At 37.7% G+C, this 13,310-nt stretch overlaps 1 protein-coding gene across 1 annotated transcript in view; it reads right to left on the bottom strand.

Moving 5' to 3' along the window:
* SLCO5A1 (solute carrier organic anion transporter family member 5A1) overlaps positions 1 to 13,310 on the bottom strand; it is a 103,039-nt gene that overhangs the window by 55,978 nt on the left and 33,751 nt on the right. Inside the window, exon 4 of the mRNA XM_030303899.1 lies at positions 5,110 to 5,274. Coding sequence (XP_030159759.1) covers positions 5,110 to 5,274 — 165 coding nt within the window. The remainder of the gene's footprint in view (positions 1 to 5,109; positions 5,275 to 13,310) is intronic.

The following is a 13,310-nucleotide window of genomic DNA, read 5'->3' as shown; positions in this document are numbered from 1 at the left end:
CTCACGGGGCCAGCAAAATACAGAAAAGAAAAATATATAAAAAATATTTTGAGGGGCGCCTGGGTGGTTCAGTCGGTTGAGCGTCCGACTTCAGCTCAGGTTACGATCTCGCGGTCCGTGAGTTCGAGCCCCACGTCAGGCTCTGGGCTGATGGCTCAGAGCCTGGAGCCTGCTTCCGATTCTGTGTCTCCCTCTCTCTGCCCCTCCCCCGTTCATGCTCTGTCTCTCTCTGTCTCAAAAATAAATAAATGTAAAAAAAAAAATTTTTTTTAATAAAAAAAATATTTTGAAATATAAAAAGTATTATAGGGGGCGCCTGGGTGGCTCATTCGGTTAAAAATCCAACTCTTGGTTTCAGCTCAGGTCATAATCTCACGGTTTTGTGAGTCCAATCCCCGCGTTGGGCTCTGCGCTGACAGCATGGAGCCTGTTTGGGATTTTCTCTCTCCCTCTCTCTCTGCCCCTCCCCCATTCACACTATCTCTTTCTCAAAAATAAATAAATAAACTTTAAAAATTTTTTTGAAATCTATAAAAAGTATTACGAAAATATAACACCAGCTGAGCTTCCATCTGGGGCTCTGCTTCCTGGGTGTTTCAACTATATGTCAGTGGTGCCAGATATAAGAGAGAAAACTGGTCCTGCCATGCCACCCAGAGATGGTCTGTGACTGACAAGGACACTCTTATTTCAGTGCCGTTGCCATGGAGTATTCATGTGTAAACATCCTCATCCTAAGTCCTCTGAATCTTAAGCAACTGAACTCTGTGTAACCACCACCATTAGTGCATTGGCTAACGATCTGCCACATGGTAGGCACTCAAACATGTCTTAAATTAACTGGCTAATCAACAAATAAAAAGAATCTGAGTATCTTAACTTACTGTCCATCATTATGTTCTACAAAAGTCCTAATTAGCACTGAAGAAAAACACATGTAATTTAGTGTAATAAATACCTTTCTACCCAAAAGACAAAGATCCTGTAATTGCCACTCTTAGGTCCTAATAGCCTCTATTTATCTCAAGATTGTTTAAAAGTATGGAAGTGAGAAGACTCTAGCAACTGCAGCAGGATGTTGGTTTGCAGGGACCTTCCTCTCCTTTCCCAGAGCACAGCGTGTTCGAGCGTCCACCCACATCTTGTGGAATCTAGTGTCATTGCCTGACCTTGGAAATGGGCAGTGCTGCTAAGTGCATCCATTCTTAATATGGTCCATTTGCACTTAAAAGTTTAATGTTAATGTTAAAAAAAATCTATGTATACATTTATAAAATTAGTATAAAATGTATTTTTAAAGAAACTATTTTTTAATGTTTATTCATTTTTGAGAGAGAGAGACAGAGTGTGAGCAGAGGGAGAGAGAGAGGGAGACACAGAATCTGAAGCAGGCTCCAGGCTCTGAGCTGTCAGCACAGAGCCCGACGCAGGGCTCAAACCCACAAACTGTGAGATCATGACCTGAGCCGAAGTCGTACGCTTAACCAACTAAGCCACCCAGGTGCTCCTATTAAACTATTCTTATAAAATTAAAGAAATGGTATAGAAAAGCTGTAGATGCCCTCAGAAGAATGAAGCAAATCAAAGCATGTGCACGTCTCTCTGGCTTCTAAGGATGCAGGGATTCCCAAAGGCTGCAATCTGAGTTCAGTGGTACTGCTTTGAATCTCATCGACAAAACTTTGAATCAGTAGCTAAAGACAGATGACAATTATTTGGTTAATTTGACAACAATAAAAATGACAGACATTAAAAAAAAAAAAAAACACACCCCATCCTAATCTCCTTACCAAAGAAATAAGTATTTTGACTATTCTCCAATGAAAAGCAAAATAGAGTTCTCCATGGCCATTTCTCTTGCAAAGACCAACTGTCTAACCCTTTATAATTCTGCACACAAAAGGGCAGGACCCCAGAAAAGCAAAGGTGATGCTAAAGGACACCGATGCTCTGAAAATGAATGTTGTTGACCATGGCTCAGTGACATCTCTCTGTCTCAAAAATAAATAAACGTTAAAAAAATTTTTTTAAAAATATATGATTAAGTTGTATTTTTCAATTTATATTGTGCCCATTTGAAGTTAGGGAAGATTCAGCACAAATCACTAGTCACCACTTCATTAAATCCTCACAACATCGACATCTAGAAACAGGGGAGCTATTGTCTTCATTATACAGGTAAACTTCAATTTTAGCTGAAGTGTAGGAAGCAAAGCGATTTGCCAAAAGTAACACAGCTAATAACCAGCAGCGGCAGGATTCAAAGCTGCTCTACCTCCTCCTTCAGGGCTCTTTCCCTTCTTTCAGCCTTTCCTAAAACAGCAACCTCATAATAGTTCATTTGAATCAACAAATGTGACCCTAAATGGGTTAGCAGAAAGACCACAAACGAGAAGAATGAAACATGAACCCGGATTCACTGCCATTGTGTAGATACAAATACAGGCCGCTCTATACATATCTTATGGCTCTGGTTTGAGTCTTTATAGACACGCCACCATACCCTACCTCCCCCTCCACCCCCCACATCCCAGCCATACATACACAGAGAACAGTGCTGTGCACAGAGCTGGTACTCAAGGACTATAGGAGACAGATACATGTATGGAACTTCATCTCTACCATATAACACAACAAAAGCAAATGGCTCTGGAAAGGCCAAAGTATTTATCCAAATAATCCTCTTAAATATTTTTTTTTTTTTTAAGAGAACCTTGGCTTGAAAGTCTTGTCAGATGAGATTACAACTATTTTTAACATTCTTGTTCAGATACATTTCTTAATTCTCCATGTCACTTACATGCATATAAAGAGAATAAAAGATTAAATTAAACTAAATAAGTTCTTTAAATATATAAATCTCTGCTCAGAGGGTAAGAAGAAGGATTCAATTAACAAAAATTCAAAAAATCAAGGTAAGCTTTATAAAGGATTATCATCCTTGTTCATCTTATTGTTATATGACAAGCAATCTTCCACTCTTAATTAGTCTGAATACCTTTTGACTATTATTATTTGTTATCTATCTGGAAAGGAAGGAAAAAGAATATGAGCTGGGAATAAAAAGCCTTTTATCAGAACACAGGAGACTATTAAACATAATATACATTGCATTCACAATGATTATTAAAACAAAGCAAAACAAAACAAAAACTACTGATGACAAAACCAGAATGGAATTGTCACTGGGTGATGTTGCTTTTTTAATCCTGATGTTAGAACAGGGGACGAACTAATTCCGTGAGCTAGCTTTATCTAATCCTGCACCGTCCTTCACTGAGGGTGCCATGTTCAGTGACTACAGCATTGACCACACCGCTGTGGGATTCCATAGTGAAACACCCCAGGTCCAACTGAAACCTTTATTTTTCCACAAGTAGTTTTATGTCTAGCCTATGCCTCCAGCAGTGTCCAACAGATAGCCAATATGATTCAATATGCATCAATTCCTACCTGGCTCAGCACTGTACTAATGCCCCTATAACTATAGGGGTCAAAATGGCACTTCTGGATGGAAATGGGATGATCCAGACAGCTCTGTTCCCCTAGTCTGGCTGGGACAGGGGTACATAGGATAGAATAGCAGTGTTTCTCGATGTGGGTCCTGAAGAAAACTGTTCATGGGAGAGATGCCATTAAAAAGTTGGATTTCATAGTCAAATGTATTTGGGAAAGACAGTACCCTTGAGCCTTCGTCTGGGAGTTTCACCACACAGATTGGCATATTAAGGGTAATGAAGAGTCCTGTGGCAAACAACTGTAATACATTGTTCAACTCAGCAGGTCCCCAATTTATTTGACTGTGAATCTCCGTGCCAGTAACACTTTCTAATACTGAAACTTAGTTAGGGAAATGCTTGAGACTACTCTGCATTTATCAGCTGTGTGGCGTCAGATCTAGCTACGAGACAACACTTGTTTCCCTGACCAAGAATTGTTGCTCAAAGGATTAGTGTAAAAATTAAATTAGAAATGCATCATTCAGATTTTGATCTGTAAATTCTATTTTATACATGTATAAGTAAATATGTAAGGAAAACATATTTTGAGAAACAAATGGGGAAAAAATATTTTGACAATTACAATGGTCCAAAGCAGTATACCCTTTACAAAAATATTTGCTACCAGGGCCCCACCACCCAGTATGTAGGTCTTTTCATGTGGAAAATGAAATAAGAAAACAAAGTGATCACCTAAATATTTCAAGCCAAACTCTCTTTCTACAATCATATAATTTTGCCTGTTAACTTCCAGATAATTCTAACTTGCCAAGTTTGAATCCAGACATGGAGGATAAAGTGGGAGCCAAAGTCATCAGAAAAGGTATCATAAGTCTCCACTAAACTGTTTAAGTAATACTTTAATAACAAATTGAGCCTTAGAAAGATATAGTCATTTGACCATCTTTGAAACCACTAAGGAAATATCCAAAATATTATGATATAATGCACTGAAAATTCCCCCCATATCTGAGAGTTAATGTCCCCATATTTCTGAGCACCTAATATACTATGAAAAAAGACCTGAGTACTATGTACAATGGGTACATGTATCATAGCCTCCAAAAATCATTTTCCCAGACATAAAACATCTTCTAAAACAAAATTCATAGATTTCCTTTATAAGTTCCAGTATCTCCAGTAATTTGATCAAGATCCATTTATATTCATCAAGAGGATATCCCGGTACCATGGACCTGATCTACTTTTCATATTATCCATTCAAAAAATGTTTTCATTAATTTTTCAAAATTTAACTCATGTCAACCCATAAAAAGATATATTCATATTTAAATTTGAAAGCCACTGCCTGTAACATTCTTTTTAACTGAGAACCACTAAAAACATAATTATGCAAAGTTATCCCTTTCCAAAATACAGTCGGTAAAAACGTCACACAGTAACACAATCTGAGTCAATGAGAAAACAGTCAAGGACCCCTTCCTCCTAAAATGGGGGTGGAGTCTGGGGCGGGGGGGAGGCAGGTAGCTGTTAATGAATTTATTAAACACTTTGATGTTAGAATGAACTTTCTCTTCAACTCATTGCATTTTAGTTTAGTGGTCAAAAATGATCATGTTTTCAAGGAGCTCTAAAGGCAGTGCCTTACCAGTGTAGATGCTGGCATTGGAAGCTGGGATACCAAACTGTGACTCGATGAACTTGGGAATGAAGGTAATGAAAGCAGTTACAATGGCACTCTCAGCTGTGTATGACAAACTCACAAAAAGGAATGTCATGTTGCTTAAGATCCTGACAGCTGCTCTTGGTAGGTCTACAAAATGACAAAAATGACAAATGAATGTTATAAATAAGGGATGGAAAGTAAAGTAAAATTGAATTGTTTTTGAAATGAACTGGAAATAGCCATTCAGCAATATTTGAGACTATTGAATAGAGAATAAAAGAAAAACTTGATGACTGATTAGAAACCAGCCCCTTTATTAAACAGATTTGGGTGTTCTTTTTTTTAATTTTTCAACTAGGATAAAGAAATTTGATACAGTAGCAAAAAACATATCCATACACAAATAACCTTATAGGAGGTATCCAACCTAGGACTTCTGTTTTAAAAACTGTTTAAAACAAATCATTTACATTTTTATTAATTAAAACAATGTTATTCTTTGTTAAGACCCAAAAATATACTACATGTGCAAAGTACCTGCAATACAGTCCTACATTACAGTTTCCCCTTCATTCACCAGGCACTTCCCCGAGAAAATGAACTTCTCAGTTGTCATGTTCCTGACCCGGCACTGCAGACACCCACAGCAGGGGAACTGGTACATGACTTTGGACATCTGATCCTCCAGCCTCATTATGAAACAGGAAATGATGCAGCTAAAGGGGCTTAAGGGACAGGTCACCAGGTCAGATCCTCCAAGGGACTCTGGACTGGGGAAGGAAGAGAAATGATCTCCAAAGGACAGCCCAGAGGTGGGGGCTCAGCACCTGCCCAGGTGCCTCTCAAGGGAGAGACAGTAGTCTCATCCTCAAGTCTTGGCGTTTATTTCATAAAACTTGCCATATATATGCTCTAAAATGTATGTCCAGGTGTCTTCACTGCAGCATTATTTGTAATAGCAAAAATTTAAGGAAAAAAACTAAATGTCCATCACTGGAAAATGTTTAAATAAGTTATGGCACAGCCAAATAATGAAATACTATGTAGTAGTTAAAAAATGATGTAGGGCTAGATGTACTGGCATAAAAGGAACTCCAAGAAGTATTTTTATTAATGAAGAAAACAAACTGCTGCAGAAATATACATATACATGTGTATGTATATATATATACATGTATTTACATGTATATATATATATATATAATATCTAAGTAAAAATCACACAAACCAAAACAATGCATTTATATGTGGTTGAATATATACTTCCCAATATATACAACACCAAGAAATTCTGTAAGTAGGAATAAGATTGGGAAAGAGGAATAAAGGAGATACTTGTGCATATACTTTTGTATTTTTGCATGTTTATAATGTGAATTAACTCACATGTATGTGATCTTTATTTATATATCTTGGAATGTATCATGGAAAAGAGAAGCTGTATTGTTTCTGACATATGCAGCATCTCAGTTATGAGAACAGTTATCTCCTTATTCTACAACATAATAAAATCATTTCAAAAAATTAAGCAAAACTTGTTATTAAAGTTATAATTCATAGGCTATTCACTAGAATTTAAAACTTAGGAAGTCAAGACTATCTGCTATTATCATTTTAAAATGCAAATTAATTTTAATGTTCTATATCTTAAGTTAATTGTTTAAAGTTTCAATGAACATTTTAAAATAAAATTTAAGATGCATTCTTCACTTTTTAACATGGATAAACACACCAGAAAAAAAATAATTACACTACTTCATAAAATACTTTATAAATATGCATACTTTATAAATATGCAAATAAAAAGGTTATATCTAAAATTTTTAAATTAGAAAATTAAGATTTTCTTTTTTTTTTTTAATTTTTTTTTTCAACATTTATTTATTTTTGGGACAGAGAGAGACAGAGCATGAACGGGGGAGGGGCAGAGAGAGAGGGAGACACAGAATCGGAAACAGGATCCAGGCTCTGAGCCATCAGCCCAGAGACCGACGCGGGGCTCGAACTCACGGACCGCGAGATCGTGACCTGGCTGAAGTCGGACGCTTAACCGACTGCGCCACCCAGGCGCCCCAAGATTTTCTTTTTTTTAAAGAAGATTTTCTATCAACATTTGGAGATGCAAACTAAGTTTATTTGGTATATTAAAAGGCAATGTGTTTAATCTAAAACATCTGGTGAAATTGTACATTTTTTAATCCAAGAAGATAACATATGCATCACATGAATGTTTTAAGATACTAGTTATAGAAAACTGAATTTTCTTTTATACTCATTTGGTATGATAAAATAGCCCACTAATTTCAAAGCTAACTAAAAATATATGTGATGTTGGGGCGCCTGGGCAACGCAGTCGGCTAAGCATCAGACTCGATTTCTGCTCGGGTCATGATCTCATGGTTCATGAGTTCAAGGCCCGCATCGGGTTCTGCGCTGACAGCATGGAGCCTCCTTGGAATTCTCTCTCTCTCCTTCTCTCTCTGCCCTTTCCTTGCTTGCTCAGTCTCTCTCTCTCAAAATAAATAAACTTTAAAAAAACTATGTGTGACATTTCTGTCTTCTCTTTCATTAAAGAAAAAAAAAGTGTTATTCAAGAAGGATTTAGCAAAAGTTGACTTTCAACAACTTCAAGTTAGCTTCCTCCTTTCTTCCATGTTCCTCCTTCTGTTTATTGGAGCTAAACCTTCAGCATACATGTCCCACAGAAGCAGGGGGACCAGATATCCAGGGTTGTGTCTTTTGCTGCTGGGACAGGGAATTTGTTCAAATATAGGAAGAGTGGGTTAGGTAAGTACATTGAGACTAATTTCAATCAGTTTCTAATGGCCAGAGAAGGGAGTTACAAATATGGACAGGGGATAGTTACATATCAGGTTGGAACTGAAGGTAATGGTGTGAATTCATGGGATGGATGGATGGATGGATAGATAGATAGACAGACAGACAGACAGATAGATAGATAGTTGATAGATAAGATGATAGACAATAGATGGATAGACAGATAAAGATGATAGATGATAGATTTGTGTATGTGTGTACATACATATATTTCCTAATTCTCTGTTCTACAGGGTTTAGAAGTAGTATAACACCCTAGGAGCAATGAGCCCATCTAGCACCAGTGCTTGGTTTTTAAAGGCCATCTTCCACTAAAAGGAACCAAAGCTCCTTGGAGAAATGTCTAACTTCAGAGCTGAGGCAGAGAAAATACAACATGAGCCTGGAAAATCTTGTTAAACAAGAAAGTAAAGTGCTCAAAGAATGATGGAGACTTGCCAGAAGGATACCAAAGACAGTTTGAAGGATCCTCAATAGGCAAACTGGAAGCAATTTGAGGTCAATGGATGCTAAAAGTGGTAAGTGAAAGTTTAATAGAAATAAGACACAGTCAGTCCTCATTATTCATAAATTTAGTATTTGCAAATTCACCCACTCACTAAAATTTATTTGTAACTCCCAAATCAGTACTCGCCAGTGATGGGGTGGGGGGGGTCTCATTCAAGGACATGCACAGAGTTGCAGGACACACACATTCTTGGCTAAGGCTGCATGAGGCCTCTCACTTTGCCTTCTCGGGTCAGCTTTCATGCTACAAACAAATGTCCTTTTCACAAGATATTGTCACATTTTTAGCATTTTTGTGCCTTTGGCGATCTCCCTTTTTCAAATGGCCTCCAAGCATAGTGCTGAAGTGCTGTCTAGTGTTCCTAAGAGGCTTTCATGTGTCTTATGGAGAAAATACATGTGTTAGATACACTTCCTTCAGGCATAAGTCATAATGCTGTTGGCCACGGGCTCAATGTTAATGAATCAACAATATACAGTAAAACTTTGGATTGCGAGTAACTTGTTCTATGAGTGTTCCGCAAGACAAGCAAAGATTTTTAATAAACTTTAACTTGATAAACGAGCGATGTCTTGCAATACGCCAAATGTCACATGATCACAACTGAGCCAATGGTTCTTCTCTCTCTCTCCCTCTTTCTCCCTTTCTCTCACTTGCTCACTGCAGGACTGTGGGTGATCGTCAAGGCAATGTCACATTTCTGTGAAATCCTCAAAAGGAGGCAAAAGCAAATGTCATTGAATAGGTTTCTTGTTAAAGTTGCATAAAAAGAAAAAGATTCCATTGAACCAATAGATAGCAGTCATTCTGTTATTGGTAATGAAAGTCATCCTACACAATAACCCTCCTCTGTCTTGTCTCCCAAGGGTAAGTGCAGGTTAATTTGTTTATTTTTCTTTACTTTTTATTATTTTGTGTTATATTACAGTATTGTCATCATTTTTACATGAATATATTTGGGTTGTGGAATGAATCATCTGAGTTTCCATTATTTCTTGTGGGGAAATTCACTTTGATATACAAGTGCTTTGGATTACAAGCATGTTTCTGGAATGAATTCTGCATCCAAACCAAGGTTTTACTTCATATTAAACAAGGTGTCTTTGAACAGAAACACACATAAACCAAGGTTATGTATTGACTGGTTGACGATTATGTTGTGACAGGAATCCACCCCTGTATTTCCCCTAGAGCAATGCTTCCGTATTCGCTGACTGAATGTTCATGTTATTTTATGAAATATAACCACCACGAATGAGACTCAACTGGATTTGCATAGTTTCAAAGTACCTCCCCACAAAATATTTACAAATTACGTATTGATTTATAACTGCAATATATATTAACCTTAGAGAAATCTGGTAGATACAATCTTACCCAAGAGATAAAAGTTCACTAGGAATTGGCATTATATACCTTCTGTTTTAAGGCACTGAGCACAGCATCATCTCAGTTGTATGCCTATCAAACCCAAATTGAGGGTCATTCTATAAAGTTATCAGCTTGTACTTTTTAAAAAGATCAAGGTCATAAAAGATAAAGATATATGAGAAACTGATCCAGATTGAGGAAGACTAAAATACACCATAACTAAATACAACATGTGATCTGTGAATTGGATTTGGACATTTATAAAGGGCATTGTTGAAATAACTGACAAAGTTCGAATAGAGCTTGTGGTCTAGGTGGTAGCACTGGATCAATGTTCATTTCCTGATTTTGATGGCTGCCCAGTGGTCATGTAGGAGGGTGTCCTTGTATCTAGAAATCACACACTGAAGTAGTACAGGACAGCAGAGCATCATGTCCGCAGCTTCTCAGATGGGTCCAAAACATTGACAATTGGAGAACTGGAGTACAGCTCCATGTGCTACTTCTGTGGCTTTTACATAAATTTAAAATAGTTTAAAAAACACGAAGTTTAAAAACATAAGCTAAATCCATACATATGCTGTCAAATACCTGATTTTTATGCTGTACAATATATTTTAGATAAGTTTATTAGTGTCGTTTATAACAGTCATCGTAAAATTAAAAATGCAGCAGTAGGGGGCGCCTGGGTGACTCAATCGGTTAAGCATTGAACTCTTGATTTCCACTCAGGTCATGATCTCACTATGAGGTAGAGCCCTGCATCGGGCTCAGAAATAGGCATGGAGCCTGCTTTAGATTCTCTCTCTCTGTCTCTCTCCACTCCCCCTCCGTCTACCCCTCCCTGCCTCTTGCCCACATGCACGTGTGTGCTTTCTCTTTCCTTTTCTCTTAAAAAATAAATGAATGAGTGCATAAATAAATAAACTTTTTAAAAATTCAAAATGCAATAAAAAGCCTGATGAAAGAGAGATGAGATCATGATAGTGATTCTCATTTTTTTATTGTTTAATGTTACAAAATGTTACAAATTCTATTGGAAGGGCAAGCTGACACTAAAACCAGAAATGCCTTAAACACTAGTAAATGAGGAATAAAATTCAATACAAAGCACCAGAATTCAATAGCATGTAATATAAGCTATACATAGAAATCACTTTTAGCAGAAGTGTTACTTAAGGAGTGCGCTTGTAATGAGCACCAGGTGTTGTATGTAAATGTTGAATCACTGGGTTGGACACCTGAAACTAATATTGCATTGTCTGTTGGCTAGCTGGAATTTAAATAAAAACTTAAAAAAAAACAAAACCTGTTAACTGTCATTGGAAAATCCTTTGCTTGTTCCCACGTGCACATCCACAGTAGTGCAGGCAACCAGCCAGCATGTGCACCTGGACCGCGTGTTGAGTTGCATGGTGATCATAATGGTGCTCTGCTACAGTAAATTTGATGGAGTCCCCCACTGACCTTGTTTCAGAAAATCTGAGATGTGTGGTGTGGCTGGGTTCCTGTGGAAGCTGATTAAGGGCAGAGGCAATAGCTTCTTGTTCTCCGAGGCCTCGCAGCTCACAGCATAAAATGAGGCAGCAGGTGTTGATATCTGTGTAAGTTTTTGACCATCAGGTAAGTGTGCCCCAATATGTGTGAATATTTTGTGCTCAATCATAAAATAAGCCTACAACTTGAAGTATCTACTTAGAATAAAGTGGGTTTTTTGTTTTGTTTTGTTTTTTGTTTTTGAAGAGTAAAGCTTTAAGTGAGCCTGGGTTTCATAGGAACCAAAAGGTGGCAGGCATCTTTTAAAGTGAGCAGAGGGAGAAACTCACTGGGAATACATTTAGTCTGGTGTGAAATGGATCCCATTCTGGAGATAGGTCTGTGGGGCACTACCATGCTGAAAGACCCCTTTTCAGTGGTTCTTTATGCTGATGTAGCAAGGTTTGTAGCATGTGACCTGATATCCCAAAACCAGCCGATTGGGCCAGGCAAAGAGGCTGGACTCAAAGGTGCTTCTGGAAGGTAGCCCTGCAGCCAACAGGCCTGGGACACCCCATGTGAACCACATGCTGGCCACGCCCTTTATTTCACGCCCCTTAGTGTTGGCACCTGAGACAGAGAGTGAACTAGGCAGTGAGTATGAAGATTTGAGTGAGAACATAAGTAAGGAAAAGGAACTGAGCCTCAACCTGCAGTTGAGTATGCAGAGTGGCTGTGGGTCCAGAAGCAGGGACCACATTCCCAGAACTGCCAGGGGCCCTTGAGAGAGCCTTACACTAGAACCCCACTATCTTAGGGGGCATGAACTTGCTTCTGTCCTTTACAAACTGAAAGCGCACATCACGCCTTTTTGTCTTAAACTACTGAAACAGACTTTCTTACATAATGATAAATTTGAAAAAGATATACTAACAGAGAGAATGACCAAGAAAATAAGAAGGCTTGGCTGCCATGAACTTGACCTCACTTGCAAGACCCTTAAGACAGGGTTGCTCTCCACCCTTCCAGTTCTGAAGTACTGTGATTGCCCACCATAAGCTCCCTACATGGCCATGGTCTTTCTTGTCTCTACTATTAACTGTATCCCTCACCAGTCTGCTCAGCAAATGTCAAGTTCATCCATCTAGTCTATAAGAGACAGCCCCTCCGGACAGACAAGTGCTCCTCCTCCGTGCATCCACAGCGTGCCATTCATACTGCTACTCATCAAGTCTTCCATAGCTGTGTGTGTTTACCTGTTTCAAGAGAGTGTAAATGCTACAAAAGTAGGACTGTGGTACATCTGTATAGCTTCATCTCCTAGCATATATCTGGCATTTAGTAGGTACTCAAAAACATATTTGGAATGTGTTTATTAATATTCATTATAAGATCATAGCAACAATTTGTACTAAAACAATATCCACATACTTGTAAGAAAATAAAGTCTATTCCAAAGATGCCTAATTTCCTCCTGAGGAGTGAGCTAGTTTTTAAGAAAGTATAAGATAAACGTTGGTCCATATAGTGGTAGACTTACCAAAACCACAGAAAAAAGTGAAGGACCAAATATATAATCCTTTTCAAAGTATGGCTTTTGAGAGCTAAAGAAACCTAAAAGAATTTAGATCAAATTATAAACTAAAGATTCCATTAAAGAAAACAATAAAATGCTAACAAGAGAAGAAGGAGGAAATATACAGTATTCATTCATCCAGCATATCTGGGAAAGAGGTGTTTGGTATGCTTGAATTTTTCAGATAACTGGCATTTTGCCTCTTAAAGCAACAAAGCTGTAAACATTTTTTTCTATGAATTAACTGGTATTACTGGAAAATCTATAGCATAATTTGACAGTTTCTTTAAGATTCAAAGTCACAATTATGAATGATAATATCTATATGCTAATTTGTTTTAATATATTTTTAATCCTTCTATTTATTTTCTGATCTTTTTTGGTTGCAGGAACATTCCTTCCCTATGATATGTC

Source organism: Lynx canadensis, chromosome F2 (assembly GCF_007474595.2).
Source record: "Lynx canadensis isolate LIC74 chromosome F2, mLynCan4.pri.v2, whole genome shotgun sequence".
NCBI classification, from domain to species: Eukaryota; Metazoa; Chordata; class Mammalia; order Carnivora; family Felidae; genus Lynx; species Lynx canadensis.
Note: the sequence above shows the minus strand (reverse complement) of the source record. Positions and strands in the feature narration are given on the sequence as shown.